The sequence below is a fragment of the Phaseolus vulgaris genome, chromosome 2, assembly GCF_051622355.1.
Source record: "Phaseolus vulgaris cultivar YP4 chromosome 2, ASM5162235v1, whole genome shotgun sequence".
NCBI classification, from domain to species: Eukaryota; Viridiplantae; Streptophyta; class Magnoliopsida; order Fabales; family Fabaceae; genus Phaseolus; species Phaseolus vulgaris.
Genome location: NC_143499.1, coordinates 31513136 through 31525229, shown reverse-complemented (window position 1 = coordinate 31525229; position 12094 = coordinate 31513136). Strand labels below are relative to the sequence as shown.

Below are 12094 nucleotides of genomic sequence, written 5' to 3'. Positions count from 1 at the left end.
ATAAAATTATAATATCAACAAAATATATATTTATATAAAATAAAAAATATATAATAATTATTATTATTATTATTATAATTTTTAATAAATTTATTTCAATTTAACACAAAAATATTTTCTATTTTGTAATTTTTTATTAAAAATACAAGTAATTATAAATATTATATATTAAAAAAATAATTAATTTAAACTTATAAAAAAAATATATCATAATTCATTATTCAAATATTTTTTAATTTTTTAATGATAAATTTTTAAACCTACATTTTACATCTTTAAAAAAAACATTAAGTTCTCTCTCAACTATGTAATAGTTGACAAATGTCACATATTTATATTATCATCTGTCTATATAAAAAAATGTCACATATTTTTTAGACATCTCTTTTAATCTTCACAAATAACAAAGAATTAGATATATCAGAGAATATCAATGTCTTCCGTCTTTTTTTCTTGTCCTCCCATTGTAACATTCTCACAAGTAATTAATAAAATAAAGCCTTCACATTATATACCTCAATTTGCAACTTTATCTTTTGTTTTCCTCTTTCCAGTATATAGATTCGCTAATAAGTTATAGGAATAAATGAGTTGTTCGGAAGAAGAAAAAACACTAATAAGTTATAGGAATAAATGAGTTGTTCGGAAGAAGAAAAAACACATTTCAAAGTTAATCCACCAAGACAAAGAGGGCAGTGGCAAGCTTTTATATATCATATGCATGGTGACACAGAAAGCGTAAGATCCATATTGCTCCTTCTAATACATGCGCTGCTTTCTTCTCATTTACTCGCACGAGAGTGAAATCCTATCTACTGCATCTACAATATATGACCCCACTACTTTTAGCATTTTCTAGGATTCTATTTATTATTTTTGCCTCCAAAGTTGTTTATAACTTGCCCCACTCATAAAATGTATTAAATAGTTTGGAGGTTAAAATGTCTTCTTTTTTATTTTATTGTGATTTTTCAGATTTTATTTTATTTTTAAAAGATTTATGGTGACTTTTTAATTCTTATGGTTGAATATCTCACGTCGATTAAATAGAAGACTAATATATTTCACAACATATAAGTAAATGCAAAAAAGCTTAACCTTATAAATTGATTTTATGAAATTGAGTTAGGCCTTATAAACTTATTTTATAAAAATGAGTTAGATTTAAAGTTCACTTCTTAATATGTATTCGAGTGATTTAAAACTTATCATTACAATTTTCCACACTCCTATAAATTATTTTTGTTTCTTTACACAATTTTGAATTTCTTTTACTATTTCAAAGCTTGAAATTTGTGCAATTGAATTATTAAACTTACTTGATATGATCGAGGATGCTTTTTGATGATGACGACAATTAATTAACGTCATATTAGATGAGGAGAAAGGGAAGACCCCTTCCTTGTTATGTTATAGATTTTACATTTATTTTAAGTTATTTCTTAATTTTTTTTAAAATAAAATATAACAACGTATATCTTAAAAGAATTATCTGAAAATGTAGTGTAATTATATAAATAAAAATTAAATAGTATTGAAAATGTTGAGTGTTTCTTCTTGTGCCTAACTTGTTTTTGAATGTTTTTAGAATGTATTTTTAACTTTTTGAAAAGCCTCTTTCGAAAAGAATGTGGGTAATCCAAGAAAAATATCTAATAAAGGAAGTTAGAAGCACAGTATAAACGAGTGAGCTTATGAAAACAAATGTGAATGAAAAGCCGAATTCACGATAAATTTTTGTTTGCAAAAACATTGGATGACCATTATTTTAATCATTACAGGTATTTTCACAATGAAGCGATATGAAGTACTTAAAATCAGCTCATTTATAGTCCTATTTTCACCAATTCACTTGAGATAGAAAAAAAAAAAGGCACTGGATAAAGAATAGGATACTATTATCAGTTTCATGTTCAGTGTCTATATCTTTCGCCTGAATAAGAAACACGTTCTTGAAAGAAAGAAAGAAAGATAATTGAATTCACTTGAAGAAAACGAAAAGTCTGCATGTGTTTGTTGTCATTTCCTTTTTTTTATAAGTAATCGTTTTCAAATATATTTTATTAAAATATTACAAAACGATTATTTTGTCAAAATAAATTATCCACACACCCTGTTGTACCTATGCCTTGCTCCTTAACCAGAGCACTACCTAATTCCTTTTACCACTTTCAAAACTGTTGTATATTTTCTATGCGGTGTGTATGCCAATAATCTATGCGATGCGCCAGAACGAGGGCGATGTGTTAAGTGTTGCTGAGGTCTTTACGGGCAATATCTCCTTTGCGCAGCCACCACATGTATGATGAAATGCCCAGCCATCTTGCTGGCCGGTATATACAGTGCCTCATCATATTCTGTGCTTAAGTTTTTAGCTTATTGAATAAATCTTATAATCTGGCCGCGACAAGTTGCTAAAATGAAGGTTTAAGTTGCAATGTACTTGTGTTGACTGGGTACAGTTACCAAGATACTTCCAAATTCCCTTAGAAATGCTCCTTATGGAACTCAAATTTTGTTTGACCTTTTTCGTTGAACTCAAAGCAGAGCTTGCTCAATTCTTTGGCCAAAACCGGTGCGCCACAATAGAATACTCCTGTAGCAAATTGAGGATGTCAGTACAAGATGAAAACAATGTCTATAAATTTATGCTTGATGAGGATTGCCTCACCTATTCGTCCATTGCTGTGCTTAGAACATATTCTAGAGAAAACCTTCTTCCAGTTAGGCCTAGCAAAATGAGTTCTCACCTGGTAGTAAATTTAGAGGAGCAAATCAAGGTTTCAAATCAACATAGTCAAGACTAAAAAACAAACTCTGCATGACTCTTATTTTTCCGAAACTAAAACGTATGAAGGTACAGTAACGGCAAAAAATGAAAGGCTTACCCTTGTCCCAGAAACAACATCAACTCCATTTTTTGCGTGGTTGAGGGCTTGCACCATAGTAATGAGGGCGGATCTGGCATCGCCTTCCTCGTATACGCTAGTTAAGTAGTTGTGCATCTCAATAACACCCTGAAGTCCATAAGTTGACATTGAACATTAGCTAAATGCAAATATGACTTACTCATCTGGCAGCAGAGGAAATGAATACTTCGAACTCTTCAAGAGAGAGTCTTAAAAATATAAATATTAATAGCAGTCAATACCCTTTGATCAAGTTCAGCAACTTCATTCATGACCCCTTTAAACCAATCGAAAGAACCTTGTTCCCTTGTCACCCAGTAGAAATAAGAATTGGTAGTCTTGAGTGTCTTCTTCCGTTTCGGAGAAATCTTACTAAAAGACGGGGAATCTGAACTCCCAGTGCTAAGGTCTGAACCTCTACTTGAATCGGAGACTAAATCCTGGATAATAAGTAACCGTGACGTTACTTTCACAGTACATAAAAACCTTTGGAGATTGGTCAGTTTAGCAAAGCTTGTTGTATCAAACACCATACTGTTTTTTTTAAGTACATTTTTTTGTGAAGAAGCATCAATAAATATTTTCTTAATGGATGCGCTAAAAGCTCACCGCCAGCTCCTCCATTTTGACAATATTGTTGAGAAGATCTTTTAGAATGCTAATAAAAGGTGTTGCTCCAATCCCGAGACCGACAAGTAGTAGGACATCATAGTTTCTGTAGTCTTGTGCTGGCGCACCGTAAGGTCCATCTATCCTTAGCTTTGGTAAGCTGTGTCAATTATTGATACCAAGAAGATGACAGGAATCTGAGCATAAAGAATTTTTTCAAAGGGCGAAGTTACAAGGCAAACATATATGGCAGGCCGACCACGTACCATTTCTTGGTGGTTTCATCGGCCCTGAGAAGGCCGCTCTTCCCAGCTACGGGAGGCTCACAGGCTGCAGAGAATACCTTTCTGAGCTCCTGCGTCCAATCTCCCAGTTGCCTTATGTGAACACTCAGGTAGTCATCGCCAGGGGCAGAGGTGATAGAAAACGGATGCCTGTCATACATACAGTGTATTTTTAGATATGAACCAACGTAACATGAAAAAGATTCTTAAAAAGGTAAAATAGAAACAGTAAGAATTAAAAGGTGATCTCATAACAATTCTTTTCTTTTTCGACATCTTAGAGGGGTTCACCGTTAAAGTACTAAATTCGTTTTCTCCATTTTGTGATTATAATTTACATGAAGCATGAGAAGTCAGCTACTGTAAAGTAATGTAGGAAAAATAAATAGCAACCTACCACTCAAATGGAGAAACAGCAGGACATTGTACAAACATGTATTGTCCACTCTTGTAACGAAATTGAGGTGGCTTCGACATTTGCAATGTCAGAACATTTCCAGTATAAATGGCAACCTACAATGATGTTTTTTCACAAAATATGATCCGTAAGTTCGAGTTGCATCGTTTTTTTTAGCTTATTGAAACCAGTTATCATCTGGTCCCTAAAGCTTTTGTAACCAAAAAAAGTAATTTTGATTATTCTTTTAGAAGCGCCTGAGCTTTTTTTTTTTTTTTTTGCTTACCTTTATAAGACGAACTGTATAGAAACCAGAACGGAAGAATCTCAACGTTCTTTCTCCCAAATAAAGGACGATTGGAACTGCAAGATACATCCATGTCTGAAAAGAGATCAATGCCTTAAGTAACCAAACCGACAAGGAAAAAAAAAACTTGAACAATGCTTCTAAATAATTGAAATTTGATACTGAAACTTGCATACCGTTTGAAGGTGCCATTTGCGCTCGAGATAAAGATTTACACCATGAACGATGAGCAGGACATAGACAATGACAAATAGATGGTGCGAATACCAGAACGCATTGAAACCAGTGAGCCTATTAAACGGTTTAGGAAGCTTAATAAGATTTCTTCTGAACCACTTCGTTGCAAGAGTGAATGCTATTGCCATCAAAATCACCATCAGAATTCCAGTCACGCCCTCAACCCCCTTAATGAGGTCTCCGTAACCGGGTTTGTGATCACCAAATACGCCATTCAAATACTTCTCATAAATTTCTTCAGACGAATTAACAAGTCTTGGAAAATCACATGCAAGGTGATTCCCGGCATGAAGTATCACACCAATCAGTACTGCTGCAGCAATTGTCTGCAAACAAACATAAATTATACATCCTTCCTATAATTTATATAAGAAAATTTGAATATTTTTTTTAAAAAATTATTACATTCTATTTCTTATAACTTTTTATAAAATTTTCATTTTAGTTTCGGTTATTTAATTTTGATGTAACTGTTATTTTTTTATAGTTATCATCAATTAAAGGTGGTGACATCACTTTATTGTTGTAAATAATGATGTAAAAATTATCATAAAATATAATAATCTTGTTATTCAATATGTTTTTAATGAAAATAATAAAAATTATTTATTATTAACGATAATATTATTTTACATCAACTATAAATTCTTACATGAAGAAAGAAATAAACAAAATAACTTAGCAAGATAACATTTTACATGATCGACATAAATAAATTAAATAATAAATAACTAATTAGAAAAAAAAAGATTTGATACTTAATAATATATAAAAATTTAATAAATACCCTTACTCAAATTTGTGAAAGACTTAAAATTTAATTAAAAATAAAATGTATTTTTTATTTTCCAAATAAATGGGAGTCAAAAGTATTATTTTCCTTTGACATGGGAGTAAAAGGTATTCATGATACAGTAATAATAAGATGAGCTTTGCGAACAAATTCTATAAAACAACTAATTCTTAAGATATGTAACTAATATAAAAAAAATAAATATTGCAATATATATTAAATCTCTTATTGTCGTTTCAATACCTTTAGATCAAGACTCTTAATAAGGATCAGAAATCCCTAAGAAAGCCTTACTAAACAATACAAGTGATCTTACTATAGGCGGCTTAAGGAGGCACACGAGGCCACTTTGGAAAGATTGTTATGGACCGCCACTAACTTTAATATATTGAACTTGTTTTGGACTACTTCTTCATCTATATTTGCCACCCCCATACAAAACATAACATACAAATATTTTTTTATCCTTTTTTTTATTACCTCCATAAATTTATAAAATTAAAAAATAATATAAAAAATTATAAATATTTTAGATTACATAATTTAAAAACTAATTTTGGATTTGAAAATAGTTTAAGAATTATGAAATCCATAATATATTTTTAAAAATAGATTACATAATTCGAAAGTTACTCTCAAATTTATAAAAACTTCTGAATTATATAATTCAAAAACTAATCATATATTTAAAAAAAAAAAAACTTTCAAACTACATATTCTTGAAACTAATCTTATATTAAAAATACTTTTAGATTGTATAAAAACTAATTACGCATTTGAAAAAAGTTTCTGAATTACATAATCTATAATCCGAAAGTTAATCTCATATTTGAAAAAACTTTCAAATTAGGTAATTCGAAAACTAATCACTCACCAAAAGTTTTTTCAGAAACTAATTACAAATTTGAAAAAAAAAACTTCAAATTATATAATTCAGAATATTACATAATGATATTTTTGGAATAAAAAATTTATGAGGTGTGAGAAGAACATACTAATATATAGGAAGAAGCAATCCTTGTTTTGTGGTGGTGTAATGTGGAGCGTACCTTATGAAAGTTGATGTTATCATCGAAAGGTGCGATATAAGCTAAGTTGGTGGACCTGAGCCAAGTTATGGTATTTCTGCAGACGGGAAAGAGTATGAGTGCCATGTTGAACTTGAGTGTCTCAGCAGCACCTTTGGCCGCGAGAAGACAGTAACCCATGACATGATAAGCATTTTTTCGCTTGTAGTCCATGAATTTCCACGTAAACAGCCCAATCATCACGGAAACCCACACTGCTAGAATCCAAAGCCTCCTCCAATTTTCTTGCAAATAGTACATCACCCTGCGGCTCATCCTGCGTATCGGGCTTCTTCCCCTTATTTGTAGGTTCTGGCTCAAAGCTTGACTCGTGTAGCTTAGTGCTTGACTGTAGTTCAGATACGTATCCTTTTGTAACAGAAGCGTCTCCAATTGCCATAGCTGCCACAACACAACCACTATTAAAATCTCACAAAACTATCAGAGTTTGAGTCCTATATTTCAAATTCTCCATCATTGTTAATGATTCTATTATTTCCCACGTATAAAACAAAAAATGCAGCACGCGCAATTACGAGTTTAAGAAATATATATGATTGCGGAATCAATTATGATGAAAGATATAATGGACATTAGAAACACAAACATCACTCAACAACCATTCTTAAAAACGTTTTAAAAGCATTTTCATGCTAAATAAGTATTTGTGCTTTGCTTTTTTACATCGAATATATATAAAGGAGCATAGCTGGTCATGCGTGGACTTCATTAACCAGTATGAATAAACCTAATTAACAAACAAAACAAAAGTTGTCTTTTTATCTAGAACACATTGTATAAAATATTACAAGCATTAAACATATTATTAAGTTTCATAAGGCTTTTTAGTTTGACCAGGACCTTTTTTGTAAGGTTTTTATCACATTTAGATGGTAGGTCCTTACCGTATAAATTATTTTTGAAAGACTGTGAGAAGTAGTTTTTTTTATAAAGGTTGAAATATTTTTTTTATTTAATTTATTTATTGATGATAAAAGATTATTATTAAGTGTTTTCATCAAAATACTTAAAAATAAATAATAGTTTTTATATAACAAATAATTTAAATTAAAAATTAGCAATGAAACCAAAATAAGGTTAATCTTTACCACGTACTAATATTTTTTACTATGACGTAATGAAGTATATAGTGGAATTAAACATATGAATGTTTTATTGATAAATTCAAATGTTATAGTTTACAGAGAATTCGAACCTCAATGTAGCCAAGTCTTTCAGGGTCTAACTCTTCCATGATCAGGGCTGCGTATTCTTCGGCTTGCTCTTTCAATCTGGATAACTTATTTGCTGAAGCGCTTAGCATAATGATCTGAGAAATCAAATATAACCATTTGTTTAATACAAGTGTTATTTATTTTAAAGAGTGATATTATTTAATTTTCACAAATTTTTAAATTGTCGCGTGCCGCAAATTCATCAGGTTTAATATATGTCGAGTGATATGTATTTTTTAGTTTTTCTGCCATTATTATTTTAAAATATTATTCTTAAAACTCACACAATAAATCCTACATTATTTTTTTTAATCACCGTCTAGCTTAATAATAAATATTCATTCAATCTTATTTCTGTATTAGTGATTGCTTCATTGTATAAATAAAACAGTTTTCTCATCGGCTTCATCCTTTCTCACTTCATCTTATAGGCTCAGTTTCAAAATAACCTATAATTTTCTTTTGGCAAAAGAAAAAGTTCTACCATTATTTTACCAACCCCGACTTTGACTGAAATCGGATCAAACAACTACGGGCGACAAATTTTGTTTAACATTTAACGTAAAATTATATTCTTAATACCTGAGGATACCAACATGTACCACAAAATTGAGAATGTTAATTTAAATTATTCAAATTTTAAAATATTAAACTAAATACTAGCGAGTGTTATGTGCTGACGCCTACAAACTGGTGAGATTAAAAAAATTCAAGTCAATTGGTTTAACTTACAAAACAAGCACGGAATCATTTGGGTGGAAACAATTATTTGATGGTTTGACCGAAGGTTTAACGTAAATGTGCACTCTGCCCAATCCCACCAACAGCACTGAAAGCGTCAACTTTTTAAATTCTAAGAAATTGGTTTAATCAGGAAAGTGGGAGTGGCATCTGTGTGAGCAAAAACCAGAAACTCATTGGCCTTAAAAGGAAAATTGTTTTTGTATAATTAAACTATAAATATTTTTATAACTATTAGAATATAAAATTATTCTAATATTGTTACAACTATTAGATTATTTTTACAACTATTTTTACAACTTTAGGAGCCAAAAAGTTGATGGTGATAAAATATAAAATTACTAATTTTTTTTATAATTATATTCTATATTTTTTACTTAAAATTAACATCATTACGTCGTTAAAAAAATTAATTTATGTTTTATAGGATTTTATTTTTATTTTTTCATTTAAAAAAATTAAATTAAACATTCTTAATTTATTATTTTTATTATTATTTTGTAAAAAATTATTTTTTTACTTTTAAAATGATATTAGATAGAAAAAAAAAAGTGTTAAATACATAAATAAAAACAAAAATGTGATTGATGGAAAATAAAAGTGAAAATGTGTTTTTACTGGTTAAATAACCAGGTTCACCTCATCCTGGTTATTGCTATGGTTGATTATCAAAACTCAACTTGATTAGAAGCAAGAAATGAAAGTTCTGACAGAAATGTACCTCTTTCACTTCTTCTTCGGTGATTCTCCCATCTTCGTTCTTGTCCACCCTATGAAGGTGATTAGGATTTAAATTAGGCATTTATCTCTATTGGATACAAATACGTAAAATCAAAACTTAAACATAGATTTATCTCTATGGCAATTAAAATATTTCATAAAGTTAGTTCATTTAAGTTTAAATTATTTAATTAATTGATTAATTATTTAAAACTCTAACTTTTCATTTTGCTACAAAATTATACGTTTAAATTCTGAGCGATTAAAAACGTAAAAAAATAAGAAGAAGAAGAAGACTAAACACTACTTTTTCACGTCGCAGATCTTTTCATAAAATTGAGAAATCCTTAATTACTAAAGCAAATAACGAAAATATTTTAGAAGAGTGGTTTTAATTTAAAAGATAAAGATAGGAAAAACTAACGTTAGAAATTACTTTTAACGAACTTTTTCATTTTTCAAAAAATATTATTTAGTCAATCTACGCTTACATATCAAAGAAGATCTGGAGCCGTGAATCAAAGCTTTGATCGGTAATTTGCGACCAGAATTCGCTAAGCTCGTCTCTGCTGATCTTTTCAACACTGAGTCTTCGTCTACGACCCAGAGCATCGAACAGTTCCAGAGCGAACTCCTTAGAGTCCTTCATCCCTTCAAAAAATAGAAAAAACTCTTGAAGCAAAAGCCCGAACAAAGGAGTCGAATGCGAACACGAGTAACGCGATAATCTCAATTGAAAATTGAAAACGAATCCAACCTATGCATTGCGCAAAATCGGTGCGGTAGAGAAAACCGTCCTTAGCAAGACTATCGAAACTGCTTTGCACCTGGTTCCAGGCATCAACGCCGTTTGATTTACTGCTAATGAATTTCAGTCCACGGAGTGCTTTCATCGTACCGGAGCGGTTGCGCTCAAGCTGAGCGCGTTGCTTCCTGATATCTCGCCGCACCAACGCCGTTTCAGATCCGCCCTGGCTCCACGGGAACCGCCGCAGCTCCGCCTTGAGCTCCTGCGAGAACTGCCTCGCCTTCGCAACCGCCTCAGCCTTAAGTTCCTGCGAGAACTGTCGCCACGGGTTGGGAGAGCTCCTCCTGATCGACGGCGACCACGCGGATGACACCGGAGTTTCGTTTCCGCTCGGAGCATAGCCGTCGTCGACGTTAACGACAGTCACCGGCTCAACGCCGCGGAGAACGACTGTGTGATCGTCTTGAACGTCGAGAGTGACCTCGACGTACTCGTCGGCTACGGAGCAGGACTCAGTTCCCGGCGAAGTGGCGCCGCTGACGAATGCAATCTCCGGCACCGTGTCAGACGCCCAGCGGCGTTCGTGCTTGGGAGCAGCGTTCATGATGACTGAAAACAGAAGAATATATAGTTCAGGTACATACAGATATTTTAATATAACGTGATATGAATTTGTTATATAATGCGATGAGGTGTTGGGGAAGCTATTGGGAGGAGTTTGGTTGGGGATAGGAAAGGAGAGAGGAGAGGAGAGTTTAGGTGTATGTGAGGGTGATTAATGTAAGAGGAAAGAGGTAGGAGTAGAATGCGGTGAGCATGAGAATCCACAAAGAAAACGACAATAACTTGTACAGAGCTTTTTTTGGAGAAAAGAAACAAAATAGTTTGACCAAAGAAAGGGACAATGGCTTTGCTTTTGCAGAATAAACCAAGAGAAGCCAGACACTGTTGTTATACATTTCAGAACCTGGTAATGGACTCGGGAAGAACAAATATTACGTGGAATAGAGAAATGTGTATGCAGTGTAGTTGGGAAGAAGAGAGAAACCACCAAAACCAAAAAACGACGGTGTTTTCTCGTTGTTGTATATTTTGCATAAAACTGGGTTAATGGGGAAGCGGTGGAAACGGAGGGGGGAGAGAGAGTGGTGGGGCCGGAAAAGGAAAACGAAGCTTAATACTTTAATGGTAGTGGGACCCAGATACCAGAGTCTCCCAAGTCCACGACGGCATGGATGGCCGATTAAACTCCACTCACGGTTGTCGCCATCAGTCCTATTGTTTTTAGAGAAAAGTTTTTTTAACAGCATCTACAGTAAAACGGGTGAGTCCGACTCATTGTTGACCTGTCAAAAGTGGGGTGGGCGGGCTGACCCGTTAAGGATGGGCGGGTTGACGATACGAGCTACTCAGTCACTTCTCATTTTTTTATTTTATTTTAATCTATTTATTTTATTATTATAATTATATAATTTTTTGAATAATAAAAATATAAGAAAAAATATTAAAATTAAATCAAATTTTAATATTTTAATGAAAGAATGTTTAATAACTACTTAAATTATGTATAAAGAAATTAATATAAATAAAATTTTATATAAAATATTAATCATCACTAATTTTTATTTCAAAAACATGAGATTTTTTTAAAAAGTTTTAGAAATAAATAAATAAATAAAACAGACTAGTGAACCTGCTGAATTGATGGATATATATAGATTAACGGATTAAGCGGGTGCAGCCTATTTTACCATCCCTATTAAGTACTTCTTTAAAATTATCTTGTATTTGTAGATGTATATTGAATAGACACTTGATAAACATTAAAATGGTTATTATGACCATAATGTGACCATTTTGATTGTATAAAATGTCTTAATTGCTCAGTTATATTATTGAATATTTAATTACCCAGTTAAATATATTGAAATCATTAAGAAATGTATCTTCGTTTAATCCAAAATAGGTACAATTAATAAAAAATTATATATATACACGTACGTACATACGTGTGTGTGTATCATCGATCTAGTGCATAATAGAATTT

At 31.8% G+C, this 12094-nt stretch overlaps 1 protein-coding gene across 4 annotated transcripts; it reads right to left on the bottom strand.

The window, feature by feature from the left end:
* Positions 1 to 1985: 1985 nt before the first annotated feature.
* On the bottom strand, positions 1986 to 11094 carry LOC137811451 (respiratory burst oxidase homolog protein A). 4 transcript variants are annotated; one of them, XM_090298588.1, is made up of 15 exons: positions 11005 to 11094; positions 10057 to 10656; positions 9791 to 9950; positions 9301 to 9349; positions 7820 to 7933; positions 6586 to 7005; positions 4683 to 5069; positions 4486 to 4581; positions 4200 to 4315; positions 3785 to 3952; positions 3519 to 3678; positions 3152 to 3349; positions 2889 to 3017; positions 2672 to 2750; positions 1986 to 2596 (listed from the first exon to the last, which is right to left on the bottom strand). In XM_090298588.1, the coding sequence occupies exons 2-15, from the start codon at positions 10649 to 10651 to the stop codon at positions 2487 to 2489; spliced, it is 2781 nt and encodes a 926-aa protein (XP_090154714.1). In that variant the 5' UTR covers positions 10652 to 10656; positions 11005 to 11094; the 3' UTR covers positions 1986 to 2486. The 4 variants fall into 4 exon arrangements, 3 of the variants coding, with proteins under 3 accessions (XP_090154714.1, XP_090154713.1, XP_090154716.1); XM_090298587.1 differs by having other exon boundaries at positions 11047 to 11063; XR_016518642.1 differs by lacking the exon at positions 11005 to 11094 and having other exon boundaries at positions 3519 to 3715; positions 10057 to 10935.
* Positions 11095 to 12094: the final 1000 nt, after the last annotated feature.